The 14433-nt window shown below is 43.8% G+C and overlaps 1 protein-coding gene across 1 annotated transcript in view; it reads right to left on the bottom strand.

Moving 5' to 3' along the window:
* Window positions 1-11334: 11334 nt before the first annotated feature.
* The window catches only part of FAM171A1 (family with sequence similarity 171 member A1), a 76531-nt gene continuing 73432 nt past the window's right edge, over window positions 11335-14433 (bottom strand). Inside the window, exon 8 of the mRNA XM_044425301.1 lies at window positions 11335-14146. Coding sequence (XP_044281236.1) covers window positions 12448-14146 — 1699 coding nt within the window. The 3' untranslated portion in view covers window positions 11335-12447. The remainder of the gene's footprint in view (window positions 14147-14433) is intronic.

Raw genomic sequence — 14433 nt, 5'->3', positions numbered from 1 at the left:
GCCATTTCTTTTGCAGAAGACAGATCTTGGGGTGTGACTTGAAGCCGTTCTATGTCTGCAACACCCTCATCCCACATTTCACATTAAGGCTCAGACCATATATACTTCAACATCAGGGTACCCTTCCCCACTTCTCCCCCTCCTCAATTTGCGCAACATACCTGCTTTGTGTGACATCATTTTTAAAGAGAAAGGACATCTCAAAAATTTCCACATTTCTTTCAGACCTTTGAGTTGGCCTGATAATGTTATTACACTAATAATGGATTTTGGAATTTCTCTTACAGCCAACATGCTGATCATCACTTTCGATACTTCTCTTGGTGATTTTAAATATTGCACCAAGAGTCTTCTCCCCCAAATTGGATTTCTTAAATTAGGATCATTGCTTTTACCTGGGAAACTGTTTTATTTGTGAGAAGTGCCCCATTTGTTCACAATAATTGCATTCTTCTTGTTAATGGCCTGTGCTTGAACCAATAAAGCTGGCAGAAATGAATGAACAGAAAGTGCAATGGAGCAGGTGCTTCTGTTTATTGAGCAGTAACCTGGTCCTTGGTGGATAACTGGGAGTTAAAGCCAAGAGTTACTATCCAAAGGCTGCAGGCCCCGTAAATTGCAAACGATGCTCCTGGTGCCAGCATCTAGGTCAAAGACACAACTGTGGAACAGCCCAATGGCTCTCTGGAGAAGTGGAGTACTGATATTTATCTGTTTAAAGCTTTTATATATTGTTCTTTAGCAAAAGCTCTAAAGGGCAGGTAAACCAGAATTCAAAGTAGCACAGTATGTTGGTGCCATGGGCCTGGGCAGAGCAACCCTGTGCTTTCAGAAGGGGGACTGCAAAGGCGGGAGGTTCCAGATATCCAACACAGAGCAGGAGGAAGGATGGAGGCAATCGGTAAAAGGCAATCCAGCTTTCTTTCTGTTGCCTTTCTTATGAGATGTGCTTTTGAGTTGTGGGGTCAGGCTTGGAAGCTAGGAGGCTTCAGGAGGCCCAGGATCCTGGGCACCTCCCCCCCCCCCCGCCATTTGCATCTATAGCAGCTGCTGGGGCACTGGATGGGGCAGAAAGGAACCCTGCTTGGAGTTTCCCTCCTGGGATCATAAGGTGTTTGCTGCCTTGCAGGGAGAATTTCAAAATGTCTGGTGGTCCTTGGGATGGTCTTGCAAGAACCATGGAGGGGTTCTCCTAAACATTCCACCAGCCAACCAATGCTCACGCTTGGGTTCCTGCCATCTTATAATGAATGGCACCGCACAGCCACTGGGATGCTCTAGTTCCTTCTCAGTAGCTATTGGAATGCATTCTCCAGTTCAGGGTGATTGGTTGATTCTGTGGTTTTTAGGACCTGTCTCCAAATGGCCATTTATTCAGATTAAAAAATGCCTTTCCAAAGGGCACCAAAATGCATTGGAATGGATTATGATTCTGAGCCTTTTGTGGTATAACTAGCAGGGATGGACAAATGGGTCTTTTCCAGATGTTTTGGACTGCAACTTCCAAGATCCCCAGGCCAGGATGACTAGTACTCAGGAATTATGGGAATTGTAGTTGAAAGCATCTGGAGGAGTCACCACATTGCCTTTCCCTGCACTAAAAGTATTTAAAGTGTTTTTGCATACCGTGGCGCTCCAAACCATTGATGGGTTAATGATCTCTCCAAATAGGAATGCTCTGCAGAAGGAACTGTTTGTGAAAGCTGCATAATGCAGGAACTCAGTGTGGCAATACTTCACTGGTTACATATTGCTGGTGGCAGCCGTATGAAGAGGAAAGTTGGGAGATCTCCCTGTGCAGATCTCCTGACTTTGGTTTGCTGCATAGGTTTTGCTCACGGGGCCACAGGGCTGGCCCAAGGCATTTCGCTTCCTGAGGCAAAGCAGCAAGCAGCATCCCCTGCCACCCCAGGGTGACACATGTAATACTTCAAACCAGCCCAGTTATTCTGGCACATGAAGGCAGGGATTCTAGTCTGCAAAAGGGTATTATGCCATAAGTCTGTAGGTGTCTCAAGATGCGCTGTGGCTTTTGAAGGGCGGAGAGCAAGAGGCCCACAGCCTCCTCTGCAGCTGGTCCAAAGCCTCGCTGCGCAAGAGGAGTCCAGTGAAATCCAGGACAGCAACCAGCAGGAGTGTTCCAGAAAGATGCTTTCAGAACCAAGGAGATCCAGAAACACTCAGGCAGGCCAGGCCAGGGCAGGCCAGGGCAAGCCACATGGCAAGCATAGGACCATGCCCAGACAAGGCAGTCCAAGTTGCTTTTGCTAGCAAAAGCATTTTTGCCCTTCTGTTCCAAGGAAGCGGCATGGATCCGCTTGGGAGGAGCAACAGGTGAAGAAGGCCTCTGGCACTCTTTTTGACATTCCAGTAGCCAAAGTACTGCCTTTTCCTCCTGCCGGGAGCCTTAAGATAGATCACTTCAAAGAAGAGGTAAATCTTGCATATTCCACAACGGTTTTTCTGTTGATAAGTAGTAATAGCAGTAGTAATTCTAATACTACTGATGGAACAAAGAATATTGCCCTGTATGGACCAAGAAAAGCCAGATGTCCAAGCTGGATTCCAAAAGGGAAGATGCACTTGAGATCATGTTGCAAATAAACACTGACTACTGGAATGCACCAAAGAATTTCAGAGAAAGACTGTCTTGTGCTTTATAGATAGGAGCAAAGCCTTGAACTGTGTGGATCACAAGAAGCTATGGATGGCCCAGGAAGAAATGGATCTGCCTCAGCACTTGATTGTCTTGAAGTGAAACTTGTATCATGGACAAGCTGCTGCTGTTGGGACAGAATAGGGAGAAACAGAATGTTTTCCTATAGGCAATGGTGTCAGACAAGGATGTATTTTATCTCCCTGTCTGTTCAGTCTGTATGCAGAACATATAAGGAAAGTCAGATTAGAATCAGAGGAAGGAGTGACATTGGTGGAAGACACATCAATATGATATACAGATGACACCATATTACTGGCAGAAAGGAACAATGTCTTGAAATGACTCCCAATTAAAGTAAAAGAAGAAAGTGGGAAAGCAGGACTAAGAAAACAAACATGACTACAGAAAAAATAGAGTATTTCACTGTTAACAGTGAAGAAATTGAAATTATGAAAGATTCCACGTACCTCAAGCTTAATCATCAATTCAAATAGAGATGGCAGTCAAGAAATTCAAAGATGACTGAAACTTGGGGTTGGCGGGGGGTGGCAGCAATGAAGGAACTAGGAAAGATTTTCAAGTGCAAGGGCATTTTACTGAAGATCAAGGTCAAAATCATCTTGACCCAATCATAATGAATAGGTGTGAAAGCTGGACAGTAAAGAAAACTGATCTAAAGAAATAAATTCGTTTGAAACATTGTGCTGGGGGAGATACTTGGGAATACCCTGGACTGAGAAATAAAAACCAGCAATTGAGTGCATCCTAGATCAAATCAAGCCAGTGGTTTCCCTAGAAACACAAATGCCAAAGCTGAGGCTGTCATACTTCAGACACATCATGAGAAAGCAAGACTCACTGGAGAAGACAATCACATTAGGGAAAGATGAAGGCAGAAGACAAAAGGGAAGACAAAATATGAGATGGATTGAATCCACAAAGGAAGCCACAGCCTTGAACTTGGAAGAGCTGAATGGAACTGCCATGGACAGGGCATTCTGGAGAGCTTTCATTCATACGGTTACCATATGTTGATATGACTTGATGGCATATAACAATACTAATAATAGCAGCAGTTTTTAAAAGCTTCACACCAGCATGAGTAGAGGAATAAAATGAGATTTCTTTCACCTAGCCTGATGTTAAACACATGTAAGAGTGAGAAGCATCTTGTAGAATATTTTATAAAGGAAATAGAAGAAGAAAGGGGAAGAAAGCATCTGTAATCACAGACAGAGCTTTTCCATAGAAAAATGGGCTGATCAGTGATGTGATCATGATGCTATTTGATTGAAACTGAAAAGCAAGTATGCCTGGCTGAAGGAAAGACATTCTGTATATGCTTTGGTGCACTGACCTAATTATTTTCTTAGTATTGCCTTTCAATTATGATTCAGATTCCCATGCTGTTCAATTTCTGAATCCCCCAGTCCCTTTTCTCATTCCCCCCCCCTTAGGCTGTAATCCTATGCACACTTACCTGAGAGTGACTCTCATAGACTAGTCCCATATAAAATGTATCTATGTAATAACCTCCTCATGCAAAGAAGCAACCACAGGACATGGCCAAAACATATGCCGAAAGTAAGGTTGGCTATATTGAATTGCCAGCCATTTGCCAAATTAGACGATCTCTCATTGAAGAGACAGTGTGGTGTCCAGGGGGCATGGGAGAATAATTTTTGCTGAATAAGATGCAGCCTACAGTCCACGGGTGTGAGAGAGAGATGCCCGGAGTGGTGATCCGCTGATTCTGCATTTTGTGGTGGTGCCCAGAACACTTTCTCAAATTCCCAAATGTGCCCACAGGTGCAAAAGAGAGGTGGAGAGGGACTTCCGCTTTAGGCATTAAATGTTAATGGAGGGTTGTAAACCACCCAGAGAGCTTCAGCTATTGGGTGGTATAGAAGTTAAATCAATAAAAAAGAACAATATAGTTTGTACTTGCAACTTTTGCTAATGTTTCTTTTATTGTATCTTATAGTGTGAATGTCCTTTTAATTATTGATGAAAGGCGGTGCATAATTATTCTGAACAAAGGAGCCAGCTGCCTATAGGAAGCCCACAGGAGAACTTGAGCGCAAGTGCAGCCTTCCGCTTGCGTTCCCGTCCACTGGAATGCATTCAAAGGAATACCTTTTTCAGATACTGGAGATGACAAATAGCAATGAAGACTAGTGGCCACTGATTACCTTATTTGACATAACTAAAACTTGGAAATTTAAAACATGATTAGCACATGGAAGGTTGCATTGATGGGTTGGCTATCACATACTGTTCTGCATAACTCTCACCTAACTCCTATTATAAAGGAAAAAGTGATAAAATTTGCCCATAGACTATTACGTATTACCTGAGTTCACCACCAGGTGGCAGTAATCAAGGTTTCCTCTGCAGACTTTTATGTTGCTATTACTTACATTGCATTATTATGAACTATATCCTGTGGTGGGTGAGTGGGGGAAACTGAATGTTGTTATTATTGTTACACAGTTTTTAAAAAAAATTTGAAACATCCTTGTGTGACGGTTTGGCAATACCAAAAAAGAAGGACCTGAACAGTACAACGCTTGATCAATCATTTCCAGTGAGGACTGGAAGATTTCCTGGACATTATCCGATGTTCTATGAAGTAATTAGTATCTTAAATAATAGCAGAAACCTGCAAATTATGTTCATGGAACACCATCTCATCAGCTTTCTATACTATGAAAACTGGGACAGATGAGCTTATGGCTCTGTTTCATGGTACAACAGTTGCTGGTGAATATTTACAGGTGTCACGGCTTGCTTAATATGGTTTTCTGCCTGTGGCAATGGACACGATTGAGTCCTTCCCTGCTGCATGTCTAGAATCTGATGGGATAGCAGCTGAATTTCACTCCAACCCTGGGGATAGGATGCTACCTCCCACTGCACACCTGAGGGCAGGTGTAAGCTGCATGGCAAGCAGAGTGGCCCAGATGGAGGCTTAAGAGGAATGGCCAGAGCTGCTGCCCCGACACTGCTTGGCCAGCTTGTCAGGATTTTCCGAGGAGCACAGGTCACAGTGGGCAGTCTGGGTTGCCCTGAGGGCATCAGGCTTGGGGGAAGACTATAAAAGGCTGTCCATTACTGTCTACCCTTGTTACAGCAGCCCAAGATTTTATGGTGGCTGCTTCATGCTCCTGATTTGCTTGCGGCTTTTGCCCAACATTGTCTTTGTCCCTGGCCCTACTGCTTCTTGCCAGGTATCTACTCCTTGGCTTGCTTCTGGCCTTGCTGGTACCTGACCCTTGCATGTAACCTCACTTCATCATTGTCTCTGCTTCTGGCCAACCACTTCTTGTCAAGATCTCCAAGCACCTCCATTCTCCTGGTCCTCCAGTCAAAGACCTGCCACTTATGCCCCGGACCTGCCACCCGAGGCCTCGGCTTGCGTTGCTAAATGGTGGGGTGAGCTCTGAACTGCAAACAGTCCAGTTTTAAGCCTTTCAGGTTTTTTTAAAATTCCAGTGATACTGGATGGAGGGTGGGGGGATTAGTCATGGCTTGTCTTTGAAATGCAAGCATTGTTTAGGATTTCTTTATATATTAAAGGGACAAATGCTATCTGAACTCAACTTTAGTACTGACCCAATTTGGAAATGACCCACACTTTCCACACACACGGGTTCTCTGACATATAGCACAGCATGGGCAATTAGCCATTACTGTATCTTTTATTAACCATCCAGAGTTTGGCCTATGAGGCAGCACAGAAATGTCACCAGGATTTTACTCTGCAGCTTCTTCCCATGCCACTCCACCACCATGTGAACAGAGTGACCATACAGGGCAGTGGTGGCGAACCTATGGCACACGTGCCACAGCAGGCGCACAAAGCCCTCTCTGTTGGCACGTGAGCCAAGTCGCCCAAGCATCGGATAACAGCAGACATAGGGGCCATGCGCATGCTCAGACAGGAGTAGCGGAGCCAGGCGATGACATCATGAGCCGTGACTCGTTAGCCACGACTCATCTGAGCTTTCGCACGGCCCCAGTTTTCAGGTTGGATTGCAGTGTTGGCACTTTGCAATAAATAAGTGGGTTTGGGTTGCAGTTTGGGCACTCGGTCTCTAAAAGGTTCACCATCACTGTTATAGGAGAATCCCATAATCTTTTTTCTTCCCATGGACTTCAACACAACATAGGCTTCTTCTAGCCAGAGGAGTGCAGAAAGAACCCAGTGAGGCTTGGATGCAAGAATATCTGAATCATTTCCAGTTACCTGCAGCAATTCATAGAACAACGGCAAAGGCAGCCCGGCGGGGGGGAGGGGGGCAGAGAGAGTGGCCTGACTTTTTAGCCTCACCTTCTTGAACTGATGGAAGGCACTTGTTGGTGAAGCTGTAATTCACAGTATCAAAGGCAACCGAGCCCAGTGTCCTGTATATGAGTTGGACTACAAGTCCCATAAACCTTAACCAGTATGACTATCAAAAAACACTAGGTTGAAGAAGACTGCCTTAGAAAAAAACAGCCAAAAAGGAGCTTGTTCACGCCTTGTTCCCATGAGCATTTCTATCTTCCATGCAAAGATGTCATAAGGAACGAAATGTTCTGATGGGAAAAATGTACTATGAGGCTTACATACAGCAGTTGCAGCCTGTACCTGCAATAAGTAGAGATGTTCCCAGATGACTAAATCTGGGCTGATCCTAAGTTCAGTTGATTAATCAATTAAATTTGCATACTGTAGGACTCATTGAGACCTGAGGGATGCATTAGTCATGGTTTACGTGTAACCAGTGGGCTGCAGTCGTGTTCAGCAGAGATGGGGAACCTGCCGGCTTCCAGACGCTGTTGACTGCAACACTTTTCATCGCTGCCAATGGCCTAGGCTGCCTGGGGCTTGGCTTCAAGGGGCCACTGCACTCGCGTGATCTGACGAAGCCAAATGCTTCCTTTTCAGAAAGGCACGTGGGAGACGCAGCAAACATGCAGGAAAAGGTTCTCTTTGAAGCCAAAACTGAACTTCTTGTCCTTGCTGTGAAAGGCGATACGTGCAGGAAAACTACAGTGCCCATCGCCCTGTAGTGAAGCATGGTGGTGGCAGCATCATGTTGTGGGAATGATTTTCCTCAGCAGGGACTTGGAAACTAGTCAGGACTGAGGGCGATTTGGCTGGAGCCAAATACAGGACCAATTCAGAGAAAAATACGTTTTCCAGGGAACTGGGCCTGGGATGGAGGTTCGTTTTCCAGGAGGACAATGACCCTAAACACACAGCCAAAGTAATACTAGAGTAGTTCAAAAGCAAGGCCCTGGATGTCTTCGAATGGCCCAGCCAAAGTCCACACCTCAACTTGATTGAGAATTAGTGGCAAGACTAGGAAGTTGCTGTTCACCAATGGACCCTGTCCAATCAGACAGAGGGGGAACAATTTTGCCAGGAAGAATAGGCAAACATTGCAGGATCCAGATGTGCAAATTGAGAGATTCGCCCATGAAGACTCACAGCTGTAATTTCTGCCAAAGGTGCATCTACCAAGTATTGACTTGAGGGTGTGTGTGAATACTTGTGCAACCAATAAGTAGCTATTTGTTTACATAAATCTTTGCTGCGATAAAAATGTTTGTGCCTTCAGTGTTAAGTGCCTTGCATACATCAAGTAGTAACAATGTCAGATCAATTTCAGTGTGGAAAAGTCAAAGGGAGATGAATACTTCTGCAAGACACTGTAAAACCTTGGTTTGTGTTAACATCTGAACCAGACCATATTATCAGTATAAGAAATAGTAGTTCACGGTGACGAATTTGCTTCTCACTTTGAAGACAAAGTTGCTCAGATACGCCACGACTTGGACTGTACAGTTGAGTTAGTCTCACTGAGAGAGGTGTCCGAGTACCATCTTCTTCAACTTCTGATGAATGATTTTCAATTACTGCAGCCTTATGATGTGGGCAAGTAACTTGGTTCTGTTCGTGCCACCACTTCTTTGCTCAACCCTTGCCCATCTTAGCTCAGCAAAAGATCTAGCCAAGGGGTTCACACCTGGGTCAAGGAGACCCTCAGTGCTTCACTAGGAGAGGGCATGAACCCAGTCTCTCTGAAAGAGGCTGTGGTAAGACCACTCTAAAAAGTCAAACCTGGACCCAGGGGCCTTTATAAATTACAGGCTGGTTGCAAATGTCCCATTTCTGGGCAAGGTGCTTCAGTGGGTGGTCACCAAGCAGCTCCAGCTACTCCAATCTAGATCCATTTCAGTCGGGATTTAGGCTAAGGTTTGGGATGGAGACTGCCTTGGTCACCCTGTGGGATGACCTTTGCTGGGAGAAGGACAGGGGGAGTGTGACCTGTTGGTTCTCCTAGACCTCTCTGGACAGACTGGCTGGGATGGGAGTTGCGGGTACTGTGTTGTGGTTCCACTCCTACCTGGCCGACCATGTCCAGAAGGTGGTGCTGGGGGACAGCTGCTCTGCCCCATGGCAATTACACTTTGGTTTCTTCAGGGCTCTATATCATCCCCCATGCTGTTCAATATCTACATGAAACGGCTGGGAGAAGTCATTCGAAGGTGGGGGCTGAGGTGTTATCAGTATGCTGATGACACCCAGTTCTACATCTTGTTTTCATCTAGTCCAGGTGATATGGTTTCCATCCTGAATCACTGCCTGAACTTGATAATGGACTGGATGAGGACCATTAAATTGAAGCTCAATCCAGGCAAGGTGGCAGATAGAAGAGGGGTCTTCTCAGTGGTTTCACCCCATTTGTGGAACAGTCTCCAAGAGCAGTTCACCTGGCACCATCACTGCAATCTTTTCAGCACTAGGCAAAAATGATCCTATTCTCTAGACACTTTAATAATTGATTTTATACTGCTTAATCTTAAGGCATAGAGTTTTCTATTGTTCTTTAGTTTTAATATACTATTTTAATCTATTTATATCTGATTCTTCAGCTGCATATTATATAATTTATTGTATACTCTTCCTCTATTGTTTTTATATGTCTGTATGTTTTATGTTTTTTACTTTTTTTTGGTAACTTGCTTAGAGAGTCCTTGAGACTAATTAACTGTGGAATGTAAGTTGAATAAATAAAAAAAAAGAATATCTTCTCTAGTAAATTCAGTGACAACAGTAACTTCTATAGTGTTAGTTTCTCTTTACATAAATGATGTATATTGGAATATTTAATGTACCACTAAACATCTGTTATAGATCTCTAGTGTAGTATATCCTCAGTCTCAAAACATAAGAAACATTAAATATGTATTAGTACAAGCACTGCAAAATGTCTCAAAATTACTATATGCACATAACAGCATTATCAATATTTGGCAACATTTTTAGAACAGAATATATAAAACAAATAGCATGATGCTCCCAAGAATTATTCTGTTTATATAATGAATTGCTCACCTTCGTTCAAATTTAGGAACCATGTAAATTAGATGCCAACATTCAAGTATGGTGAGGTAATATCAGGAACATTGGCAAATCTCTGCTGAATATAAATTGCCTTGAAAGTTCTCTTAAAATGTGTAAGTATTAAATTTGCCCTCAGAAACACATACTGGGTTTGCATGGCCCTCTGCATTTGTGCTCCTATTTTGCTGGCATTCTTAGGTACTTGATTCACTGTTGGTTGAATTGGTTTTCTCTATTTTCTAAGATGCTTTCCTCCTATGACACTTGAGAACGTCTCAGCTGGGTTTCACACTTACCAAGTCAGCTTCACCTGACCAGATGATCTGCAGATGTATTGGGTTCCTACTATTCCCAGTCGGAATACTTGGAAAAACTTGTGATCCACTGTCACAGTATGACAACTTTCCTCTAATGAAAAACAAAGATGGCTTCCCTACCTCCTGATACACACATAGAGAATCAGGGAGAATTCAGCAAAAGAAGACAGACAACTGCATGCCCTGTGAGAATGGGGAGGCGCTTTTGGGGGGATGAGTGGGAAGCTTGTAAAAAAAAGTAGGAAGTGGTGCTCAGCATTTAATGATAGGGAGCAAAGACTTCCCCCTGCCCATGTGCTTCCCTTAGTTTCCTGTGGCAGCTGTGGCTTCCAGGCCGCTCCAGGATCATTTCTCTTTTGAAAGTAGCAGAAGTAATTAACACGGGCAGCTGCATTCAGACTGGTTGTTGACACTGAACCAGTTTAGATGTTACAGTAAGCCATCATGTGTTAATTAATGCTTTGGGAACTGGAGGAATTCCATCCCTTAGGAACATTTAATCATAATGAGATCTACATTGGGCACCATCATTCTCCCTTCCTCAGGCACTACTAGACACATTCCCCTTGGATTCAGGGAGTGGCAGGATATCATTTTATGGAGATGTGTCAGAAAAGGTTGGGACAAACAAGCTTCAGGCACACCTAGACAACAGATCCAAGAGCACTAGATATCAGGCTAAATATCAGGAAAGGTTTCCTCACTGTCAGAGTAAGACGGCAGTTGGCTAGAGAGGTGGCGGGCTCTCCCACACTAAAGACATTCAAAAAGAAACTGGACAGCCATCTGAGTGGTATGGTGTGACTTGGTGTCCTGTAACAGCAGGGCGTTGGACCTGATGGCCCTCATGGACCCTTCCAACTCTACTATGATTTAGTCCAGCCATGCTTCTATGGAAGTAAAGTGATAGGATTCAACAATTATCACTTTGCTAAATAACAATGCCATGACTCCAAAGAGGTATTAAAAATCCTCAATTTTTAAAAAGTTTATTTTTCAATTATAATTTTTGGATAACCAAGCAGCTTTAGAGAGAGAAAGCACAGAAGTGTATCTGGCACTTTTGGATAGTACATAATCATTTTGCCCAACATTTCTAAAACACATTCAGTCCACTTGCTTGGTCCATGGTCCATGTTTCCTTGAGCCTATGTACACCATATATATACAATTTGTGAGACTATCTTCTTGGCTACTTTGGGGCTGTTCAAAGATGTCCTCTAGTCTATCTTTGCTAAACAGAATCCACAGGACACACTGTAACTAGAGAATACACCGAAGTGAAATGGCGAGTCATTCAGCACAGACAGTTGATGGCATGCAGTTTAAAGGTACAGCTTCAGAAATGTTTTAAAAATCTGAATATTCAAGGCGCTAGCAAAAAGGGGGTCTGTTCATTATTCCTGTAAAAAAGGCACTTGGAGTGGGGACTGGAACTGGAGGAACTGCAGCTGACTTAAAATTCAGTTTGGTTTCATAAAAAGGCTCTTCAAATTCCACGGAATGCCATTCAGGCTTCATATAGATAACTCAGTTGCTGTGCAGACTACAAGACATACAATGTTTTACAACTACTTTGTAAATAAGTAAGAAAAGTATAGTTTAAACAAAGATTACTAAAAAGCAGCAATGCATAGCCTTCCTTTGAGATAATGCATATCTGTAGACGTCAAGTGTTGAATTCTAATTAAGTATACCCTTTCAGTAGCATCATCATGATACAATTGAATTAAGCAAAAGTAACATTGTTTCACATAGATCCCTTTCCAGGGAAATCTGAGGTCACAATCTGCCATACCACATGCCAATATGTCCGAACGCCCTTGGTGGCTGATGTCAAGTAAATGGAATCAAAGTCGCACTCCTTTAAGCTCTCCTGTGGGAAATCATATTGATTTTTGAGAGCAACGATTTGAATTTGCACAGTAATTCCTTGCGTGTACTTTCTCTGTTGTCCTCCCAAGGGTTATTTCCAACCCCTTTCTCCCTATCTGTGGACAAACTGAGAACATCCACTGAAAATATATTTGGCAATTTTATATTCCATTGGAAAAAGATAAATCCGTTGTAGCTCACTTTAGATTGAAAGCCATGAGGGGCCTTTCCTCTCGCTTTTGCCAAGGACTTTTTTTATCTTCCCCTTGGTCATCATCGTCATCGCCATCCTCCTCTTCTTCAGCTTCGTTGTGGATCGTTGTTCCATGTTCTGGACTTGTTAAAGGCTCAGGTGAACTTTCTACAGTTCTTTTTATCGTTTCCTCCTGCAGACTAGGCAACTGGCCGGCTGTTCTTCTGCCTCCCCCTTCCAACAGGCATCTCAGAGTACTGTCTTCTGGGCTGCAAACTGCAGTTCCACATTCACTGCCACTTTGGTCCATATCCTCCAAATATACAAGCTGAGTGTAAGCTGTGCTATCTGGAGCTTTCTGCTCTTTTTGTGGATGTACCTGCGCTTGCTGATGGGTTTGTTGCAGAGATAAATGGTCCCCTCTTCCCTTTCGGGCGGATTTGGGCTCATTCATGTCAACACCAGAATCCAAACTGGCATCATTACTTCCGTTCCTTCCAGCTCTTTGAAGATCAATGTATGAATGTCTCACATGAGCATTTGAACGCCCATCTAGAGAAACAAACCATGCCCGAGGATGAGGCAAAGGCTTACCTCCACCCAACTCCATTAGCGCTTTCTCCGTAAGAAGCTGCACTTCGCTATTCATTTGTGCCAGGGAGGCATCATTGAGTGATGCTGGAATGGATACCGATTCAGACATAGAAACGTGTTGTGGGCTCCATTCACTAGCACCAGCTTCTTGCAAATGTTGTTGAGATATTGCTTGAGCAGCCAACTGCTGAGGCTGCATCTGTTGCTGGGAATGTGGGAAAAGCTGGGAATGAGGGCTTGACAGCTCTGCTTGGAGTCTTTCGATATCGATTTGTTGATCGGTAGGAACAACCAAAGGCTGGCTAACATAAGGATGTTCCCCAGGAAGCTTCATGTAATGACCTGGAATGACTAACGTAGGCAATACTTTTCTGTAAACACTGTCATTAACCTGATCGACAGAATTGCAGCAGACCAGCTGACCTGGCCGAGGGAAAGAGGTGGGTCTTTCGAGATGGTCAACAGAGCGAGACATCATACATTCAGTGGGTCTGCAGTCTAGCAGTTCTGTTTCAGGTGTGGAAGGGATGGGATAGAGTTGTTCCTGAATATTGTATTTACTTCCTGTAGAAATATGGTTCATGGATGCTTGCTCTTGCTTTTCAAATAAAGGCCGAGCCAACATCGCATTGTAACTCCTCCTATGATCTTCCTTGTCAGGAGAGTCATAGCCTTCCAATGTTTCCATAGATTTTCTTGGGTTTATAGGAAAATTATCCACCGATTTAAGGTAATCTTTTCGCAAAGTTTCACTGGGCGCCATGTTTTCCAAAGATATCCGGCTCTGGTCCTTCTCCTTGTGGGAAAGCAATTCTTCTCGGGAACTAAATTCCTGTGAGGTGCTGTATGTATGTCTGAGCATGGGAGTGTGCATATCTGCTTCTCCACCCAAACACACTTTCTCCATGTGGACAGCCCCAATCATCTCCTTGTGACCTGAGGATTCTGCGTGTCTGTTGCTAGCAACGGATAGCCCACCAGGAAATTCTGACTCACGGCGTGAAAATATTAAGTTGAGGTGAGACATTGAGGTGGATTGATCCTTTTTGGAGCCGCTCAGTGTCGAGGACAGCTGCAATTTCTTGTGACGTGGTTTCAAACACTTTCTTCTGTCATAAAAAAGAACAAGAGATAGTTAACATTAAGTGAGACCTACACCAAAATGTTGCAAGAAAACATCACCCTGCAATGGTATTCCAATTCAGTTTCAGCCAGCAGGGGACAGATTCCAGTTGCATGTGGGACAAAAGGAGCCAGGCCAAAATACCAGTGGTATTTTAGGCTACAAGTTCTCATGAGCAGCACTAAGCCTTATGAGATGCATTCCAACCCTTTAGAAAAGGGGGGCAGGAATGCTGAAAAACTGGGAAACACTGCTGTCTCCCAAAAATCAGTG

The sequence above is a fragment of the Varanus komodoensis genome, unplaced genomic scaffold (assembly GCF_004798865.1).
Source record: "Varanus komodoensis strain SLA01 unplaced genomic scaffold, ASM479886v1 scaffold15, whole genome shotgun sequence".
Lineage (NCBI taxonomy): Eukaryota > Metazoa > Chordata > Lepidosauria > Squamata > Varanidae > Varanus > Varanus komodoensis.
The sequence above is the reverse complement of the archived record's forward strand: the minus strand, read 5'-3'. Positions and strand labels throughout refer to the sequence as shown.